At 44.8% G+C, this 17,277-nt stretch overlaps 1 protein-coding gene across 1 annotated transcript in view; it reads right to left on the bottom strand.

The window, feature by feature from the left end:
* Positions 1 to 17,277, bottom strand: part of NPC1L1 (NPC1 like intracellular cholesterol transporter 1) — a 124,806-nt gene that overhangs the window by 22,779 nt on the left and 84,750 nt on the right. The window contains exons 11-16 of the mRNA XM_029604184.1: positions 14,107 to 14,297; positions 11,057 to 11,184; positions 10,521 to 10,647; positions 10,238 to 10,293; positions 6,948 to 7,098; positions 5,131 to 5,362 (exon numbers count right to left, since the gene is read on the bottom strand). Of these exons, the coding sequence (XP_029460044.1) occupies positions 5,131 to 5,362; positions 6,948 to 7,098; positions 10,238 to 10,293; positions 10,521 to 10,647; positions 11,057 to 11,184; positions 14,107 to 14,297 (885 nt within the window). The remainder of the gene's footprint in view (positions 1 to 5,130; positions 5,363 to 6,947; positions 7,099 to 10,237; positions 10,294 to 10,520; positions 10,648 to 11,056; positions 11,185 to 14,106; positions 14,298 to 17,277) is intronic.

The following is a 17,277-nucleotide window of genomic DNA, read 5'->3' as shown; positions in this document are numbered from 1 at the left end:
CAAGTCTGCTGCATCACCCCGAGAAGGATCCCAGCCTGCTGCATCACCCCGAGAGGGGTCCCAGCCTGCTGCATCACCCCAAGAGGGGTCCAAGCCTGCTGTTTCGCCCCAAGAGGGGTCCGGGCCTGCTGCACTACCCCGAGAAGAGCCTGAGTCTGCCGAACCGGCCCTGCTGCCGCCCCCGGAGGGGCACGAATTGGCCCTGCTGCCGCCCCCGGAGGGGCTCGAACCGGCCCTGCTGCCGCCCCCGGAAGGGCTCGAACCGGCCCTGCTGCCGTCCCCAGAGGGGTCCGAACCGGTCTTACTGGCAGACTTTCTGACTCAGCCATCTGAGTCTGCCGAACCGGTCCTGCTGCCGTCCCTGGAGGGGTCCGAACCGGTCCTACTAACAGACTTTCTGACTCAGCCATCTGAGCCTGCTGATCCGGTCCTGCTGCCGCCCCTGGAGGGGTCCGAACCGGTCCTACTGACAGACTTCCTGACTCAGCCATCTGAGTCTGCTGAACCGGTCCTGCTGCCACCCCTGGAGGGGTCCATACCGGTCCTGCTGCCGCCCCCGGAGGGGTCCGAAACGAGCCCGCCAACTGACTTTGTTACTCAACTATGAGCCTGCTGTACTGGTCCAGCTGCCGCCCTTGGAGGGGTCTGTACCGGTCCTGATGCCGACCTTGAAAGGGTCCGGACCGGCCCTACTGTCGCCTCAAGAAGGGTTACGGACTATTTCTCTGCCCCAGGTGGGGTTTGGGTTCCCCTTGTCACCCCAGGAGGGGTTATGGAAATCTGCACCGCCTCTGCTACCCCAGGAGGGGTCTAACCCTGCCGCCTTGTCCCAGGAGGGGTTATGGACTATTTTGCTGCCCCAGGTTGGGGTTGTGTCTGCCTTATCACCCCAGGTGGGGTTATGGACTGCCTTACTGCCTCGGGAAGGAGTTGAACCTGCCGCATCACCCCCGGAGTGGTCTCACGTTATTATTGATTACCTCCTGCACCGATGGGATCCAGGAGGAGGGGGAGGCCTTGAGGGGGGGGTACTGTTACGGCTATGGCTGCTGTGCAACTGCCTCACCACCAGGGGTCCCTCTAGAGCTGGATCTCCTGACAGGCCCAGTCCATCTCCCTTCTCCTCTCTATGTTCTGGGCTGTCCCTTATAACCCTGCCTGACAGTTCCCTCAGTGCTTCGGCATCAAGCTCGCCTGGGCTCCCTGCTCTAGCCTTCCTTGCTTGCTGTGCATTTGGTCCCTGGACCTTCCCTTGCCTTACGCGGCCTTCAGGCCTTATTCCTTGCCTTGCCTTACGCGGCCTTCGGGCCTTATTCCTTGCCTTGCCTTGCCTTGCCTTGCGCGGCCTTCGGGCCTTATTCCTTGCCTTGTCTTGCCTTGCCTTGTGTGGCCTACAGGCCTTCTGTGTGTGTGTGGCCTACGGGCCTTCTGACCGGCCTTGCCCTGCTTACGGTGTGTGGCCTACGGGCCTTCTGTGTGTGTGTGTGGCCTACGGGCCTTCTCTGCCTTGCCTTGCTTACGGTGTGTGTGGCCTACGGGCCTTCTGTGTGTGTGTGTGGCCTACGGGCCTTCTCTGCCTTGCCCTGCTTACGGTGTGTGGCCTATGGGCCTTCTGTGTGTGTGTGGCCTACGGGCCTTCTGACCTACCTTGCCCTGCTTACGGTGTGTGGCCTACGGGCCTTCTGTGTGTGTGTGTGGCCTACGGTCCTTCTCTGCCTTGCCTTGCTTACGGTGTGTGGCCTACGGGCCTTCTGTGTGTGTGTGGCCTACGGGCCTTCTGACCTACCTTGCCCTGCTTACGGTGTGTGGCCTACGGGCCTTCTGTGTGTGTGTGGCCTACGGGCCTTCTCTGCCTTGCCTTGCTTACGGTGTGTGGCCTACGGGCCTTCTGTGTGTGTGTGGCCTACGGGCCTTCTGACCTACCTTGCCCTGCTTACAGTGTGTGGCCTACGGGCCTTCTGTGTGTGTGTGGCCTACGGGCCTTCTCTGCCTTGCCTTGCTTACTGAGTGGGGCCTACGGGCCTTCTGTGTGTGTGTGGCCTACGGGCCTTCTGACCTGCCTTGCCCTGCTTACTGAGTGTGGCCTACGGGCCTTCTGTGTGTGTGTGGCCTACGGGCCTTCTGACCTGCCTTGCCCTGCTTACTGAGTGTGGCCTACGGGCCTTCTGTGTGTGTGTGGCCTACGGGCCTTCTGACCTGCCTTGCCCTGCTTACGGTGTGTGGCCTACGGGCCTTCTGTGTGTGTGTGTGGCCTACGGGCCTTCTGACCTGCCTTGCCCTGACCCAGCCTGAACCCAGACACTGCTACTTGCCGCCTGCCCTGACCCAGCCTGGACCTAGAGACTGTTACTTGCCGCCTACCCTGACCCAGCCTGGACCCAGACACTGCTACTTGCCGCCTGCCCTGACCCAGCCTGGACCCAGAGACTGTTACTTGCCGCCTGCCCTGACCCAGCCTGGACCCAGACACTGTTACTTGCCGCCTGCCCTGACCCAGCCTGGACCCAGACACTGTTTCTAGCCTTTCCTGTCTCTCTCCACCTGGAGCCACCCTTCTGGGTGGTGTTCACGACTCCTGACCGGAGCCCATGCGTAACATTATTTACTCTCTCAGATAATAGAAGGACCAGGAGGCACTCCATGAAGTTAGCAAATAGCTCACACTGTTTTCTGTATAAATGTTAAATGTTATCTGCTTGTTTTATTGGTTAATAATATATTATTCTTATTGGAATCCTTAGTTCTTTGTAATTGTTCTCTTGAAGCTCTGTTAATGTTCAATGTAATTGCTTTCATTTACTGAAGCACTGTTTCTGTTCAATGTAAACCGAACTGATTTGTAACCCCTTACAAGAATTTCGGTATATAAAACTGTTAAATAAATAAATAAATTTAAAGCTAATCGAAGAAAATTATTTTTCACTCAGCACATAGTTAAGCTCTGGAATTCATTGCCAGAGGATGTGGTTACAGCAGTTAATGTAACTGGGTTTAAAAAAGGTTTAGATAAGTTCCTAGAGGATAAATCCATAAACTGCTATGATGGTAATTAATAATCAGTAGTAGCTTGTGATCTATCTAATGTTTGGGTACTTGCCAGGTACTTGTGACTTGGATTGGCCACTGTTGGAAACAGGATGCTGGGCTTGATGGACCCTTGGTCTGACCCAGTATGGCATTTCTTATGTTCTTATGATCATTCACAATAAAATTAAAACAAATGAACACCTTAATGTTAACAAATGTATACAATACAAATAAGTATTGATAAGTTAATCATAGATCATACTGACATTTTTTAAATTTCTACACCATCTAGTATGTGAGCCAAGTAAGCAATCCTTTTTTGTTCCTTGTTTATCCTTGTTGTTTTTTCATATTAACGTTTTATTTTAAACAAACGCCAGCATGAATGATATAGATAATATATCTCCCCTTTTTTTGAGTCAGTTTTGTTTGTTTACAAGTGTGTTTTGCTTTTGTTTTCATGTTGTGCAATTGATTTAATTCAATTTAATGTGTGATTCTTAAGTTTTTTCAGTTTTTTTATTACATATAAATGTTTTGTTGGTGTTCCTGTGGTTGGTTTGTCTGTTGCGTCTGATGGGGTATTACTTTATTGGTAGTTGCTGTGTATAGACTCGGCTTCACGATGTCACGTTCAGTGTCATCTTTTTTGTCTGTTTTGGTTTTTAGTATTTTCCTTTTTCTAGTACTAACATAAGTTTACCGCTTAAACATTTTATCTTTTTCAGTTCATCTGCATTTAATAACTCAGTTGGTGTTTTAGCCCATATATATACTCTTGGCTTCTCTCCCTGTTAGATGAGAAGCCTATCAAAGGTAATTTAATTTTGTTTTTAAATATATCTAGCAAATGTTTTAGCTCTTTGGGCTATACAATACATACAATGGTTTATAACATGTGATCCTTTGTTTTTTACATATAGCTTTTTTCACATATGGGGTTTTTTTTGGGTACATAATTTCTATTAAGTAGCAACAATAATGATACATATTTTTCTTATTTTGCATACTTTTTTGACAGATCATCGGGTGTTCCTTTTACCAGGGGGTTCCCCCCCTGAGGAAGCCGCTTTTGGCAAAACAAGGGCCTTGTTGGGGCAATTGACAGCATCCCCAGGAGGAACACCATACCCCCTATTTTTGCTTTTGCAATCTGTTCTCTGATCTATTGCAAGCACTTTTTGGATAATACACTGGCTGCTCGTTTCTTGTACTTTCCAATACTGTCATTGTAATTGTTAAGGTAAAGCATGTTTCTTCTTTAAATGGTTTTTGTGTTTATTATTGTCGTAACATACTTAGGTCTGCTTGAAAGCAATTGTGCCATGATGGCCAAGCATTGACAACAATTGTATTAGCATTCACGCCATAGGAGTGCAGTGTCTGCAATTGATCTATGTTTAACTTATCAATACTTATTTGTATACAGGGTCACATGAATGTTTGTTTGTGCCTCATTTGTTAACATTAAGGTATTCATTTTTAATTTTAATTTTATTGTGAATGATCAATAAAGATTCATGTTTTAATTAATACCACATTAACAATACTAGCGCTTTTTTGTCCATTCCTTTGGAATGTTTTTCTGCTTTTATTTATATATATATATATATATATATATATATATATATATATATATATATATACTCACATACGCATTCATTTAACATATGTTCTGTCATTGTGTGATGAATCCCTTCTAATAGTGAATGCTAACTACAACTGAGGAAAGATAGCAAGGCTTCTACAGCTTAACTAACAGGATGCCAGCCAACTGCTGCTGTCTCTAGACCAGACAATTACTGGTTCCTGTTCAAACTGAGATGTTCCCCTTGTGGATCTTGGTTTCACAGTAGCAGCTCAGTCTGCCTTCTGGTTACTCTCTGAAGAGCACTATAGTTTACTTTTCCAACCAGGAATCTCAAGAGTTGAGCCTGTAGCCTTCTGGATCCAATAACTAGGGCCTGAACTAAAGGAGTAGCTCCCTGAGCTGAGAGCTTTAGTCTGGTTTCTCACTTCCATCCCCTCGTCACTCCACCCTGTCATAGTGGCCAAGCTTGAGAACCGCTCTTGAATATTCCAAGAATGCTGACGAGGAGTTACCGTAACTAAGTTGATGAGGGACACTGCATTGTAGTCGATGTTCCACAGAGTCATGACCCCCACGGTGTCCACGACAATCATGATGATAGTGATAAGGTTGATGAAGCCAGAGCGCAAGTCCATGCCCAGGAGGATGCAGCAGACCACAAAGGTGGGAATGAGGCAGAGTGACAGGTTGAAGAGTCCCTCATTCACAATGGTCAGGTACTGCTCATAGTACACATAGGTTATCCTGTAGGAAGCAAAACGACAACCAATCTTAATGCAGCCTTACAGCAACAAGAGGGATGTCCTGTGCTAAAATGCTCCATCACTGAGAAAAAGTGACACCTTCAGAGTGGCTTATGTGTTAGGGAGGAAAGGGGACGGCTGTCACTCATGAGGTGTGGGAGAACTGGTACTGGATTAACTGGAAGGGCACTCCCAAGAAGCTGCAGATTTGTCAAGGAAATTATTAGAGTTTGATACATGCATACTCATGAGCACCTATTGCTTTGGGTACTACTCATGCAGGTAGTGTGTCTGTCCCTGGTATGACAATTTAGATAGTCTTACACAATAGATCAACTGCAGCTTAAATACAATTAATGTTCCCTGGATAATTATATACAAAATAAGAATGAGGGACTGGAGAAGAAAACAAGGTTCCAGAAATCCCATAGTATGATCCATGCCCCTGACTAGGAGGAATAAATGAAAGGGGCCCACAGCCAGTGATCAGTTCAAGCATATTCTCAGAGTGAGCACTGCTTCCTTGAGGAAATGTTTTTCCTTAACTGTATTTTTGACTTGGAAGTTCCTCTAGCAACTTTGGGCTTCCAGCTGAATTACAGCCAGCCTCTTTTGGACTATGGTGCTACAAACCTTCATTCACTATTACCTGGGGATTTTCCTCTATTTTTATACAATTCTGCCTTCTAGACCAGCCACTGTAGTGATAGTCCTTGACCATGGGCCACAGATCATGGCTCCCTCTGAAACCTGGTGGTTGTGCATTTTGGGCCGGATTTTCAAAAGGTTACGCGGGCCGGGCCTATTTTCAAAAGGCCCGGCGACGCGCATAAAGCCCCGGGATGCGTAAGTCCCAAGGCTTTACTAAAGGGGCGGTCCGGGGGCGGGGCGGTCTGGGGATGGGGCGGGGTCAGAGGCTCCAGGCATAGTCGGCTGGCGCGCACAACTTACTTCAGCCCCAGGGCTGAAGTAAGTTTAGTAATAAAAGAAAGGAAAAAAAAAAAAGATAGGGGGGAAGGGAAGCAAAGGTGGGGTGGGGAGAGGGAATGGGGGAAGGTAGTGCGGCTCGGCACACGCAAGGTGCACAATTGTGCACCCCCTTGCGCGCGCCAACCCCTGATTTTATAACAGGCACGTGCCTGCGCGCACATGTTATAAAATCGGGTGTACACGTGTGCATGCCGGGTAGCGCACGCACATGTACACCACGCACGCTCCTTTTCAAATCTACCCCTTTACGTCCAGCCAGTAGGTGTCGCCAGTGAGCAATGTCTGATTTCCCCCCCGCCCCGGCTGGCCCAGGAATCAAACCCAGGACCTATGCATGACAGTCCACAGCACTATCACTGGACCATCCCCAGCCCTTAAGAAGATACAATAAAAACTGATTTTTTTAATAATCCATAATTTTAGTTCTATCTGTAGTGTTTTTGATGCTCCCCCCCATTATTCCAATTACCATCCCCCTTCTACCCCAGCGTATAGCAGGGGAAAGAGAGGGAGAGAAGGTGTAGAAGAGAGAAATAAACAGACAGATCTAACAGAGAAATGCAAAGGTAACAAACTTTGCAAGTCATGCTACCTACGAGTAGGGGAAGACGGTGAAGCTGGGGTCTGTCCCAGGGCTCTTCCTCATGCTCTCTGTAATGTTTGCGGCCAGTTCCCGGGATGCTTTCAGTGCTGCAGTGTACTGCTGAGAGTTTGTCAGCGGTGTGTGGTATGCCATGAATCTGGAAGCTGCAGAGAGATGAGGGGAGGGGATGGAGAGAGAGAAGGATACAGACAGGGATGAAAGAATTAGTAGAGAAGGGCAGGGGCAGCAGAATGCCTTTTTGGTTGGGGGGGGGCAACCAAGCTCTGCCCCAACTCCACCTCCCTCTACCGCTGCCAGTTTCTTACTTTACATTTACAATTAGTCATTCTTTCTTAAATACATTCTTTGCAAAAATCAGAGAATAATTATTAATTCCTAGACCAACCAACAAAATGCTTAATATCAGACAATGAGACATAGTGATGAATGAAAAAATGAAATAAAAAAACCCAGCATTACTAATAGAAGTATCAGTACTAAGCAACTATTCAATACTATATCTGGAGTGAGAAATCATCAAAGACCAAGAGATGTAATTAGAGATCAACAAAATATGACCTAAATATACAGAGGTCGATATAAGAACATAAGGCATGCCATACTGGCTCAGAGCAAGGGTCCATCAAGCCCAGGATCCTATCTCCAACAGTGGCCAAGCCAGGTCACGAATACCTGGTAGGATCCCAAGGGGTAGACAGATTCCAAGCTGCTTATGTTAAAACAGCTAACTTTAGGACAGCCCTATGGGCCGACCAGAGTTAGCCACATTGATTAAGCAGCTAACTCTGGCCTGCCCCAAAATGCCTCCCACCTGCTCCCAGAATGCCTCCGACTTATTTGCCTAAATTTTAGGCGCACATCTCGATATGTGCCTAGTATTTAGGCGCAGGTGGTGCTGAATATCCCCGGCTAGCCATTTTGTTGGATAAATTTACAGTTATCCATCTAAATGGCTTTTGAATATTGACCTCACAGAAACTGTCCTAATTCTTTGGGCACCCCTTTCCTGATTAAAAAGAAGCATAGAAATACAATAGTGGAAAAAAAATCTCTACGGCCTATCTGATCTGCCCAATCCTTATCACTCAGAGATCCCATATGCATGTCCCATTCTTTCTTGAATTCAGATATTATAGAGGTGCTATGAAAAGGTTTTCATATTAAGCTATCATTACTGCACTATGAAACTGCATTGATTAGACTTGTAAATACTATCTAAGTTTGTTGACATGCCAGAATAAGCTGAAATGCTACAATGTATGCTAAAAGTAAAAAAGTATATTGAGCCAGACTTAAGTTTTATTCCTGTCTTCTGGGCTCAATTTATAAGAAATCACATGAATTAGAAGAATTCAATCCTATTAACATATATGAGATATAATTATAATATCAACCAATTAGGAAAATGTTATTCAAACTAGCTCATTGATATGTAAATTGGAGGTGTGACCTATTTAATCTATTGTGTCAAGAATGCTCTCTGAGACTGCTTCTGAATTGCCTTACTGCTAATCTTGCACTCTCCTGGGATATGCCATACTTTATAAAGATCTTTTTTTCAACTGCCAGTATTAGATGTTTATTTTACAGCCCACAATACTTTCCTTGTTTTCACCACTTCCACTGGGATGCTGTTCCATGCATTCACCACCCTCTTTGCAAGAAATAATAGATTACTCCTCAGTCTACCCCCTTTCACCCTCATCCCACGACCCCTTGTTGCCGAGCCCACTTTCCATTGAAAGAGGTTGGACTCCTGTGCATTGATACCTAAGAGGTACTTAAATCTCTATCATATCTCCCTATCCTGCCTTTCCTCTAGGGTATATTTACCAAGAACATCCAAGCTCACCTTGATGTGTTGCCTGTATACATTTATATGATTCAAGCTTCAGAAAAAAGCTGTTTGGCACAATGCATGTATTAATTTATCATACAGTGATTTTTATTTAATTTATTTTTACTTCTAGTATTTTAGTTTATGGTTTCCGTTACACTGCAGCTTGGATTTTGGCTATGACTGATTTGATTCATTTTAATTATTAATATATTGTGTATGTGCAGAACTGCAACTGTGTTCCTCAAGAAACATTGCCAGTGGGGAGATCTAACAACCAGACAAAAGGGACGCATGACAAAAAAACTCATCGAAACTACAGGTGCCATGGTGGGGCTGAAACACAGATAGAAGGGAGATAGCCTGTGGGAACAGGAAAGATACTAATGTTAGGGAAATAATGGGCTAAGATGAAAAGAAACAATCAACTGTCATGATGCTGGGATAATAGGAAACTGATAAACAAAGAAAGAAAGTTTCTACATAAGCAGTTTATGTGCAGGCAGAAAACTGAAGGAGCTCCAACAGTGACTGTCAGGTCATTTATCTCTCCTTCCTGATACTCTGTCTTATTTTGCATCTCAATAAATGCTTCTAACCTGACTGAGTATTGTGTCTGTTCATCTATAAATGGGGATAAGCACTGTAAGAAGCTTTCAGGTGGATTTGACGTATTTCCTGATTTCTGCAGCAAACAAAAGCTGCTTTTATACATAGAACTCCTGCCCACAAATGATGGACGCCATGGCCCCTATGGCCCACCCTATTCCGATGCCTAAGCAGTAGGGGACAGTGGAGCTTGGCTCACAGGATTCCCCCAAATGTAGTCAAAGATGATTAACCTTTTATTAACTAATCCAGCTGAGACAGAAGGGAAAGGTTGGATGCCCAAGCCTTTCAGTGACATGCTGAGGAGCAGAGAGGCTGCAGGTTCCCTAGGTGTTCCTTAATGGCTGCAGGAATGGCCATGTGGAAAATTGGTTTTCAGTCCAGACCTGTGAAGCTGCCCATCCCAGGTCTGCACCCAATCCCTATCATGTAGTTCTGATGTAACACCAAATCCATCACTATACCCCTTTTCTTTCTCCCTTTCTGTTTACCTTCCTGCTTACGCATCTCCTACTGTGCTGGCAAATAAGTCACTTTTTATTCAGAGTCAGTCCATCATAGCTATCAGAAGTCACATTCACTAGTGACGAGGAGGCTTTATTTCCACTCTAGAGTTAGCTGCATATTGTTTCCTGTCTCTAAAGCCTCCAGAAGGACTCAGAGATGATAACTTAATTGATCACACAGCATAAAAATGTAGAACAAAACTAGTTCTAATTTGCAAAAAGCTATTTTCCATTTCCTTTTATAGAATGACAGTAGGCTGCACATGGCTGAAAGTCTTTCTTAAAGAACAAAAAAAAAAAGGTAAGAAAAGTTTTTCTTTTAAATTTTACCTATAATTTCTCCATTGTCACCTCTCTTGACTGAACCATCATAGGCTCCCAATCCCCTGCAAAACCAAAGGGAACAAGTCAGCTGCACACTGTACAAACACACTTGGATGCACTCTGTCCCGCTTTGCTTGACAGCAGCATGAATTCCAGGATCAAGAAATGCCCAAGCCTCCGAAACATGCAAGGTTTACATTTGCACAGAAAACATGAGAAAAGGATGTGCTGCAGATGGCAGAGGGCCAGGAATGTTACGGTGAAACTGCTTAAAGGATCATTGACCTACCCCTTGGGGCACTTCAGGTTGGGAACATCTCCAAGGAACAAGGGTAAGAATCTGTTAAACTCATCTACAGTGGGTCGCACAATGCTACTGGATGCCTTCATACACTTCTTAATGCAGTTCAGGGAGGCTGCAGGAAAGCAGAGGGTTAACGGGCTGGAGTCAAGCTTACTGAATAAACTTACAGTCAGGGGTAGCATTATATTACAGTATATGAAAAGAGCCACCAGCCAATAAGTAACCAGCACTGCTTGATGGGACAAACAGTTCTAAGTGCATTTATTTATAATAATAAATCTCAGAAAGCCAGTAGATGAAAGGTCAAAGGTCAGCTGCCCCCACCCCTCAGAGTGCTGAAAGTAGTATTACATTTACTGAACAGAACGTCATCAATAGGATAATGGAAATGCGGAAACAATTAAAATATTGGTCATAAGACAACCGGAACACGAGATTCGGGGCTCTCTCTCCCACCCCTAGCGCTAAGCATTCCAGATCACACTTGGGAAAGGCTTATGCTGCCTACGGATGCTACTTACAGATGGTAGATGGGCAGAACTGGTCTTTGTTAGGGCCAGCAATGTATAAGCGGCAGCAGTCTGACATGGGATTTAACCAGTCTATGAAGTCGTCCACCCAAGAGGAGGCTGGGATCTTCAGGTAAGACCTGGAAGAGAAGCACATCTATCAGAGCAACCCTGCTCAGTTAAATCCTGCCGCATTCTCCTACTACTATGTGTTTATATGTAGCAGCATGCACATTGCCTCCTGCTGGTGGGCCTTGTATCACAACCTGCCACTGGAAACAGAAACACGGAAGATGTGGGCAGAAAAGAACAACTTTCTCCACCTTGTTCACCCATGTGTGCCTCTGTACTTTGTTGTCACAGATCTTAAATCAGTCTGTGTTTTTCTCCCTCTCTCCTCCTTCCATTAAGGTCCCATTGTGTCAATCCCATGCATGCTTGCATTCTGCTAGTGTTTTGGCTCTTCTAGCCTCTGCTGGAAGTCTGTTCTAGCTGTCCACCATCCTCTCACATTTCTCTCCATTCAGCCTTATATGATGACCTCTTGTACTGGAGATTTTCATTCTATGGGAAATGTTTTCTTGTGATACTTTATTGAAGTCTGTTAGATATCTGAATGCTTGCATCATATCTCCTCTTTTCCTTCTTTCTTCTAGAGAATGCATCTCTAGCTCCCTCAGACTCTCTGTGATTGGCTTACAGTGCAGGCCATGTAGCATTTTGGTGGCCTTCCTTTGAATTTCCTCTATTTTTTGTCCAGCCCTGGATTAACCATTAAGCAAAATAAGCACATGCATAGGGCAGCAAGGGAAGGAGGCCACCACAGAGTGTTGAAAATTTTCAGTTTTTTCTGTTGCGCCCTAGTTATAAGTAACTAATTTGCTAATATTGCTTACTGCTATTTAGTGTTAAATAAATAAAAGTTTTTTAAAAAGTGTATATTTAATATAGTTGTAGGGTCTGGCCTGGAAGAAAACAGAATTTTTAATCTCTTCTTTCACCTTCAGCACTTATTGAGTCTTAACGTCTTGTCAGTTAAGCAACGGAAGGGCCGAGGGGACACCATTGTTGGGCTGTGCGTAGGGTGTCAGTTGGCTTTAATCTGGCCCTCACTTTGTCAATGGTCTTTTGCAGATGTGATCTCCAGAACTGAACTCAGTGCTCAAAGTGGGGGTCTCAGAGAGCTGTAGAATACTGTAATATATTCAACTGAATAACATGTATCCTGTTTGTTGCTTCCTGTTTTATGCTTATTGTAACCCTGTAGATAATGCTTTTTATTAGTCCTTTGGACCTGTTCATTTGTTTTGCGCTGTCCTTTTTTCCTCCCTTCTCTTCTCAGAGTTTTTCACTTCCTCGCTGTCCCCTTTCCCCTTCCCTGTTTATTGTGTTTCTCCTCAGTTTTTTGTAAACCGCTATGATGTCTATTCGAATAACGGTATAAAAATATATTAAATAATAATAATAATAATATACATCCCCCTTTCTACTAATGATTAGCTTTCCCAATTGCTTTTTCACACTGACTGGCCACCTTCAGATCATCAGGGATGATGATCCCCAGGCCTCTTTCTTGTTTGGCAACTGCTAGTTCACCTCCAAAAAGATATTTGATCTTTGGATTTCTGCTTCCTAAATGCACGGTTTTGCATTTTGTTGATTAGAGCACAGCTCTCATACATTTTTAAAAAAGCATCTATCTTCATCTTATGTATTCCCTCTGCCATTTCTATTTTGTTGCAAATTTTAATATCATTGACAAACAAGCACACGTTCCCTTTTATCCCTTCCCCTTATAAAGATACTGAAGAGGACTGGAACCGGTACTGCAGTACATCCTGGGTCACTTTTCCTTCATCAGAGCACACTCTGTTAACTAGTAACTACCACCATCTGAGTCTGTTGCTCAGCCAACTTTTCACCAGTGTATAAATTTTGTTCCAACTCTCTGACTGGTTAGCTTGCTCACCAGTCTTCTGTGTGGAACAGTGTCATAGGCTGTCAAACTAATAAGCATGCAGTTTTCTCTGGCCTCCTTGTTCCCACCTCTACATCTATCTTTCTCCAGCCCCTTGCAACTTCGACTGTTTCAAATGATAAGTCAGACAAAGCTATGAGAGGTACAGTCAGCACCTCCTTTAGCTCTATATGATGCACCCCATCGGGTCACATAATTTGTAACTGAGTACTACCTCCTCAGCTCTTTATATCCTTGCCTTTTGCTTTTGGTCCATCACTCTCTTCTAATGCAAATACGAAGCAAAAAGATGTGTTAACAGATATCTGCTTTCTTCTGAGCCTGTTCTTTCTTGGACAAATCTTCCCCTTTAATTCTCTTTTTGGTCTTCCTCTTTTCACCGACATATCTAAGGGAAGTTTTATCCCCTGCCTTTACTGACTGGGCAATATATTCCTCCATTTGAGCTTTGCTCATCTAATTGGCCTTCCTTTGTTTTTCCTGATAGTTTTGCCTGTCGGCTTCCTCCTCCTGTGTTTCTATTTCATGATTGTTCTTATTTTTTCTCTTATTTTTTCTCTTACTTCTTTAATGAACCATGGGAGGTCAAAGTATGATGTATGGAGCAGAATTACTCCGCTGCACAGAATATCAGAAGTTTTCATGGTGTTAGCTTCCTCATGCTAAATGCTGGCAACATCCTTGTTTTAAATCTCAATCCCAATATATTCCGAATCTTATTCTGCCAAAGTATCACATTTTATTCCATACACAATTTTACAAGTGCACATTAATCCCATCCTCTGTGATTCTAGTCTTGAAAAAGCCCATACAGTTCTGCAAATGTATCACAGTCCAGACTGCAGAACTCCCTGCTATTCCAGGCCTGAGACCAACCCACACAGCCCTGCTATTCCACTACTGAAACCCCCAAACACAACCTTTCCAATGCACCTCAGTCCTGTCCTGCTGCACACCCTCCTATTCCATTACTGAGACCCTGAGGACACTTCAAGCTAAACCTGAGCCTGATGACAGGTGGGCACAAACCTCAGCACTAGCACCACACCCTCCACAAGTGACATTGTCTCCTATTCTCACTTACAGCTCTGGGAACTCAGTAGCGTACTGAATCTTCTGCGTCAGGGAATTGTTATCACAGCCTACACTGGAGCAGATACCGTTTATTCCTCGCTCATTTGAGAAGTTGTAGCCACTGGTTGTCACAAAGTAGGTGGGTACCCCGACTTCAAAGTACATGTTCAGGTATTTAAAGTAATCCACCATGTAGGAATCCTATGATTAGAACAAAGTACACACAACAAAGTTAGACAAGCAGGATGCACACAGTGTGACCTTTCCCCAAAGCGGTTGTTAAAACAGATCTGCTCCCTGGGGAACGGGGCAGGTTCAGAATGCAAGATTAAAGGCATCTGAACTGGAAGCCCATAAAATCAGGGCAATAGCTAGAACCTGAACAGAACCACTCTGGTCAATAATGAACATCTGGCAGTCATAAAACAAAGCACAGTGGCCATAACCCAGTTGATGGGCATTCCAAAACTCCCGTGACTGTACAGCAAATGTGTTTCAGGAAAGGGGTCTAAGGATGGGTACAGACCAAAGGCAGATTCATTCTTCATTTTCTCACTCACACATGCACAGAAGGAGCTGGGGCTGCCCCTCTGAGACACAGCACAAAGAACTTAACCTCCACTCCAGACTGCTGACCCTGGTGGGGTCTACGTGAGATCGATGAATGGACTGATCTGCCAGGGAGCTCTCACATCTGGGTCTTGTATGCCACATCGTATTAAGCTGTAACCGATGATTAAGCCCTGTATTTTCTGTGCCACAAATTGGTAAATTGCATGTAGAGGGTAATTTTCAAATCAGCCCGCATAAGGAAGTCAGCAGAAAGGCCCGTGAGTCAGAAAGGCACGTGAGGCAGGTCAGTTTTCAAATCTGCTTTGAAAATGATCCCATCAGAATTACCCCACACAAGTTACCTCTGCTGCTTGGTGTGTACAAGTGTTTCCTGAAAAGTTAAGTGGGTTGGGAAACTACTCAGTTCCAGTGCACCCCTTGCTTGGTAGGGGCTATCCCTTCCTTGGAGTAGAGGCTGAGAGTACTTTAGCAAGATGTTTTTCTCAAGTTTGGTTGTGCCCGGGTGAATCCTATTCCTGCTGGTGAGGCAAGTCCTCTAACCAGGGGACAGGAGGGAGAAGACCTGTTTCTACCTTTCCAATCTGCGAGAGGACTACAGTGACTCCTGACCCAGTGGTGAAGTTTTGGGATTTTGAAAGAGTGGTGGTTTTCACGAGGCGGTTTTTTTGTGTGGCAGGGCTGTTAAAGCCCTGCTGGTATCCAGGAAAGGACCTTTTCCTATAAGAGGTCAACTTCAGAAGGACATTCAAGGAGAAGAGTTTCAAGATCGAATTGGAGACCCCTACTGGCTCTCCATCCTAGGAAACAGAACATAAGCTGGAGATATCTAGGACTTTGTTGGACTGCAGGTATGAAATTTTTTGGGATTTATGGGAGCCTCTCAATAGGTTTCCCTTCCCAACTGAGACACTTGCCCACACAGATTACTAAGGGCTGAGCTGTCTCTAGAAAGCAGTGAATAAGACACAAGAGAGAGAGAAAGAGAGAGTTTCCCCCTATATGACCCAGACGGACCACAGATGTGAAGAAATAAAAGTAACACATTGATTGGACATTTATTTTAATTCTGCTAAATCAAAGTAAAGTTTTTTTTGAACACCCACTCTGTGTGCTGCCTGTTCCTGAAGTACAAACACCAAAAAAAGTAACATACCTCAGAGAGGATTCCCGTTCACCACTTGGGCCTTAAAGGATAAGCCTTTCCCCCATAGAAAGAATCCACTCCTTGGGTTTTGCTAAAATTGGCAAAGTAGCAAAAGAAGATAGCCCCAAAATAAATTCTTTTGTGTGCCATCTGGACTACCATAAAATTTGGAATAAAGATTACATTAGCAATCTAAATTAACTAAGGCACAACAATATGAAGATGCAGACAGCAGTCCAGCAGCGAGACAGGGGTCTTCCAGTCTTTTGCACCAATTGCCACATGATTATCTATCAGTTGGTGAGAGGTTGTATGTCTGCACCCAGTGCAAAGAGCTCCTGGCTCTCAGATAATGAGTATGATCTCTGGAGGCTGGAGTAGCAGAGAGGGGTTTGGTAATCTGAAAAAAAACTGTATGCGTTGGGGGGTGAAGGGCTGATGTGCACGAAGCAGGAGAGAGACCTTGGGGTGACTGTGTCTAACGACCTGAAATCAACGAAGTAGTGTGACATGGCAATAGCCAAAGCCAGAAGAATGCTGGTCTGTATAGAGAGAGGAATATCTAGTAAGAAAAGGGAAGTGATAATAATCCCCTTGTACAGGTCCTTGGTGAGGCCTCACCTGGAGTACTGTGTTCAGTTTTGGAGACCGTATCTACAAAGAGACAGAGACAAGATTGAAGCGGTACAGAGAAGGGCGACCAGAAAGGTGGATGGTCTTCATCGAATGACTTATGAGGAGAGATTGAAGAATCTAAATATGTACACCCTGGAGGAGAGGAGGAGCATAGGTATTATGATACAGACTTTCAGATACTTGAAAGGTTTTAAGGATCCATGGTTGTCAACAAACCTTTTCCATTGGAAACAATTTAGTAGAACCAGGGGTCACGATTTGAAACTCCAGGGAGGAAGACTTAGAACCAATGTCAGGAAATATTTCTTCACCGAGAGGGTGGTGGATGCCTGGAATGCCCTTCCGGAGGAAGTGGTGAAGACTAAAACTGTGAAGGATTTCAAAGGAGCATGGGATAAACACTGGATCCCTAAAGGCTAGAGGATGGGAATAAATAAAAAAGCTTGGGGTTAACCTGCACGGAACGGCAGTTGCTACCCTTTACAGAAATGTGGGGGTAATCTGCACGGAGCAGCAGTTACTACCTTGGGAAGCTTTCTGGGCAGACTGGATGGACCATTTTGGTCTTTTTTCTGCCGTCATTACTATGTTACTATGTACCATATGGACACACAGTTAGTGTTGTTTTTTTGCTAAGCCCAGTCCACTGGACTCACCAAGGAGACCCATAGCCATTGATAACTGAACTTCCTGGGCAAGAATCTTTGAAATGTCCCCCTGTGCTTCTGTCCAGAAGCCCTAGTGAGTATATAGACAATATACTTTAAAAGTTCTTTTCCATATCTTCCTCCAAGCAGCCCAGTCCAGTTCTTGCTCTAAATCATTATT

Source organism: Rhinatrema bivittatum, chromosome 5 (genome assembly GCF_901001135.1).
Source record: "Rhinatrema bivittatum chromosome 5, aRhiBiv1.1, whole genome shotgun sequence".
In the NCBI taxonomy this organism is placed as follows: Eukaryota; Metazoa; Chordata; class Amphibia; order Gymnophiona; family Rhinatrematidae; genus Rhinatrema; species Rhinatrema bivittatum.
The sequence above is the reverse complement of the archived record's forward strand: the minus strand, read 5'-3'. Positions and strand labels throughout refer to the sequence as shown.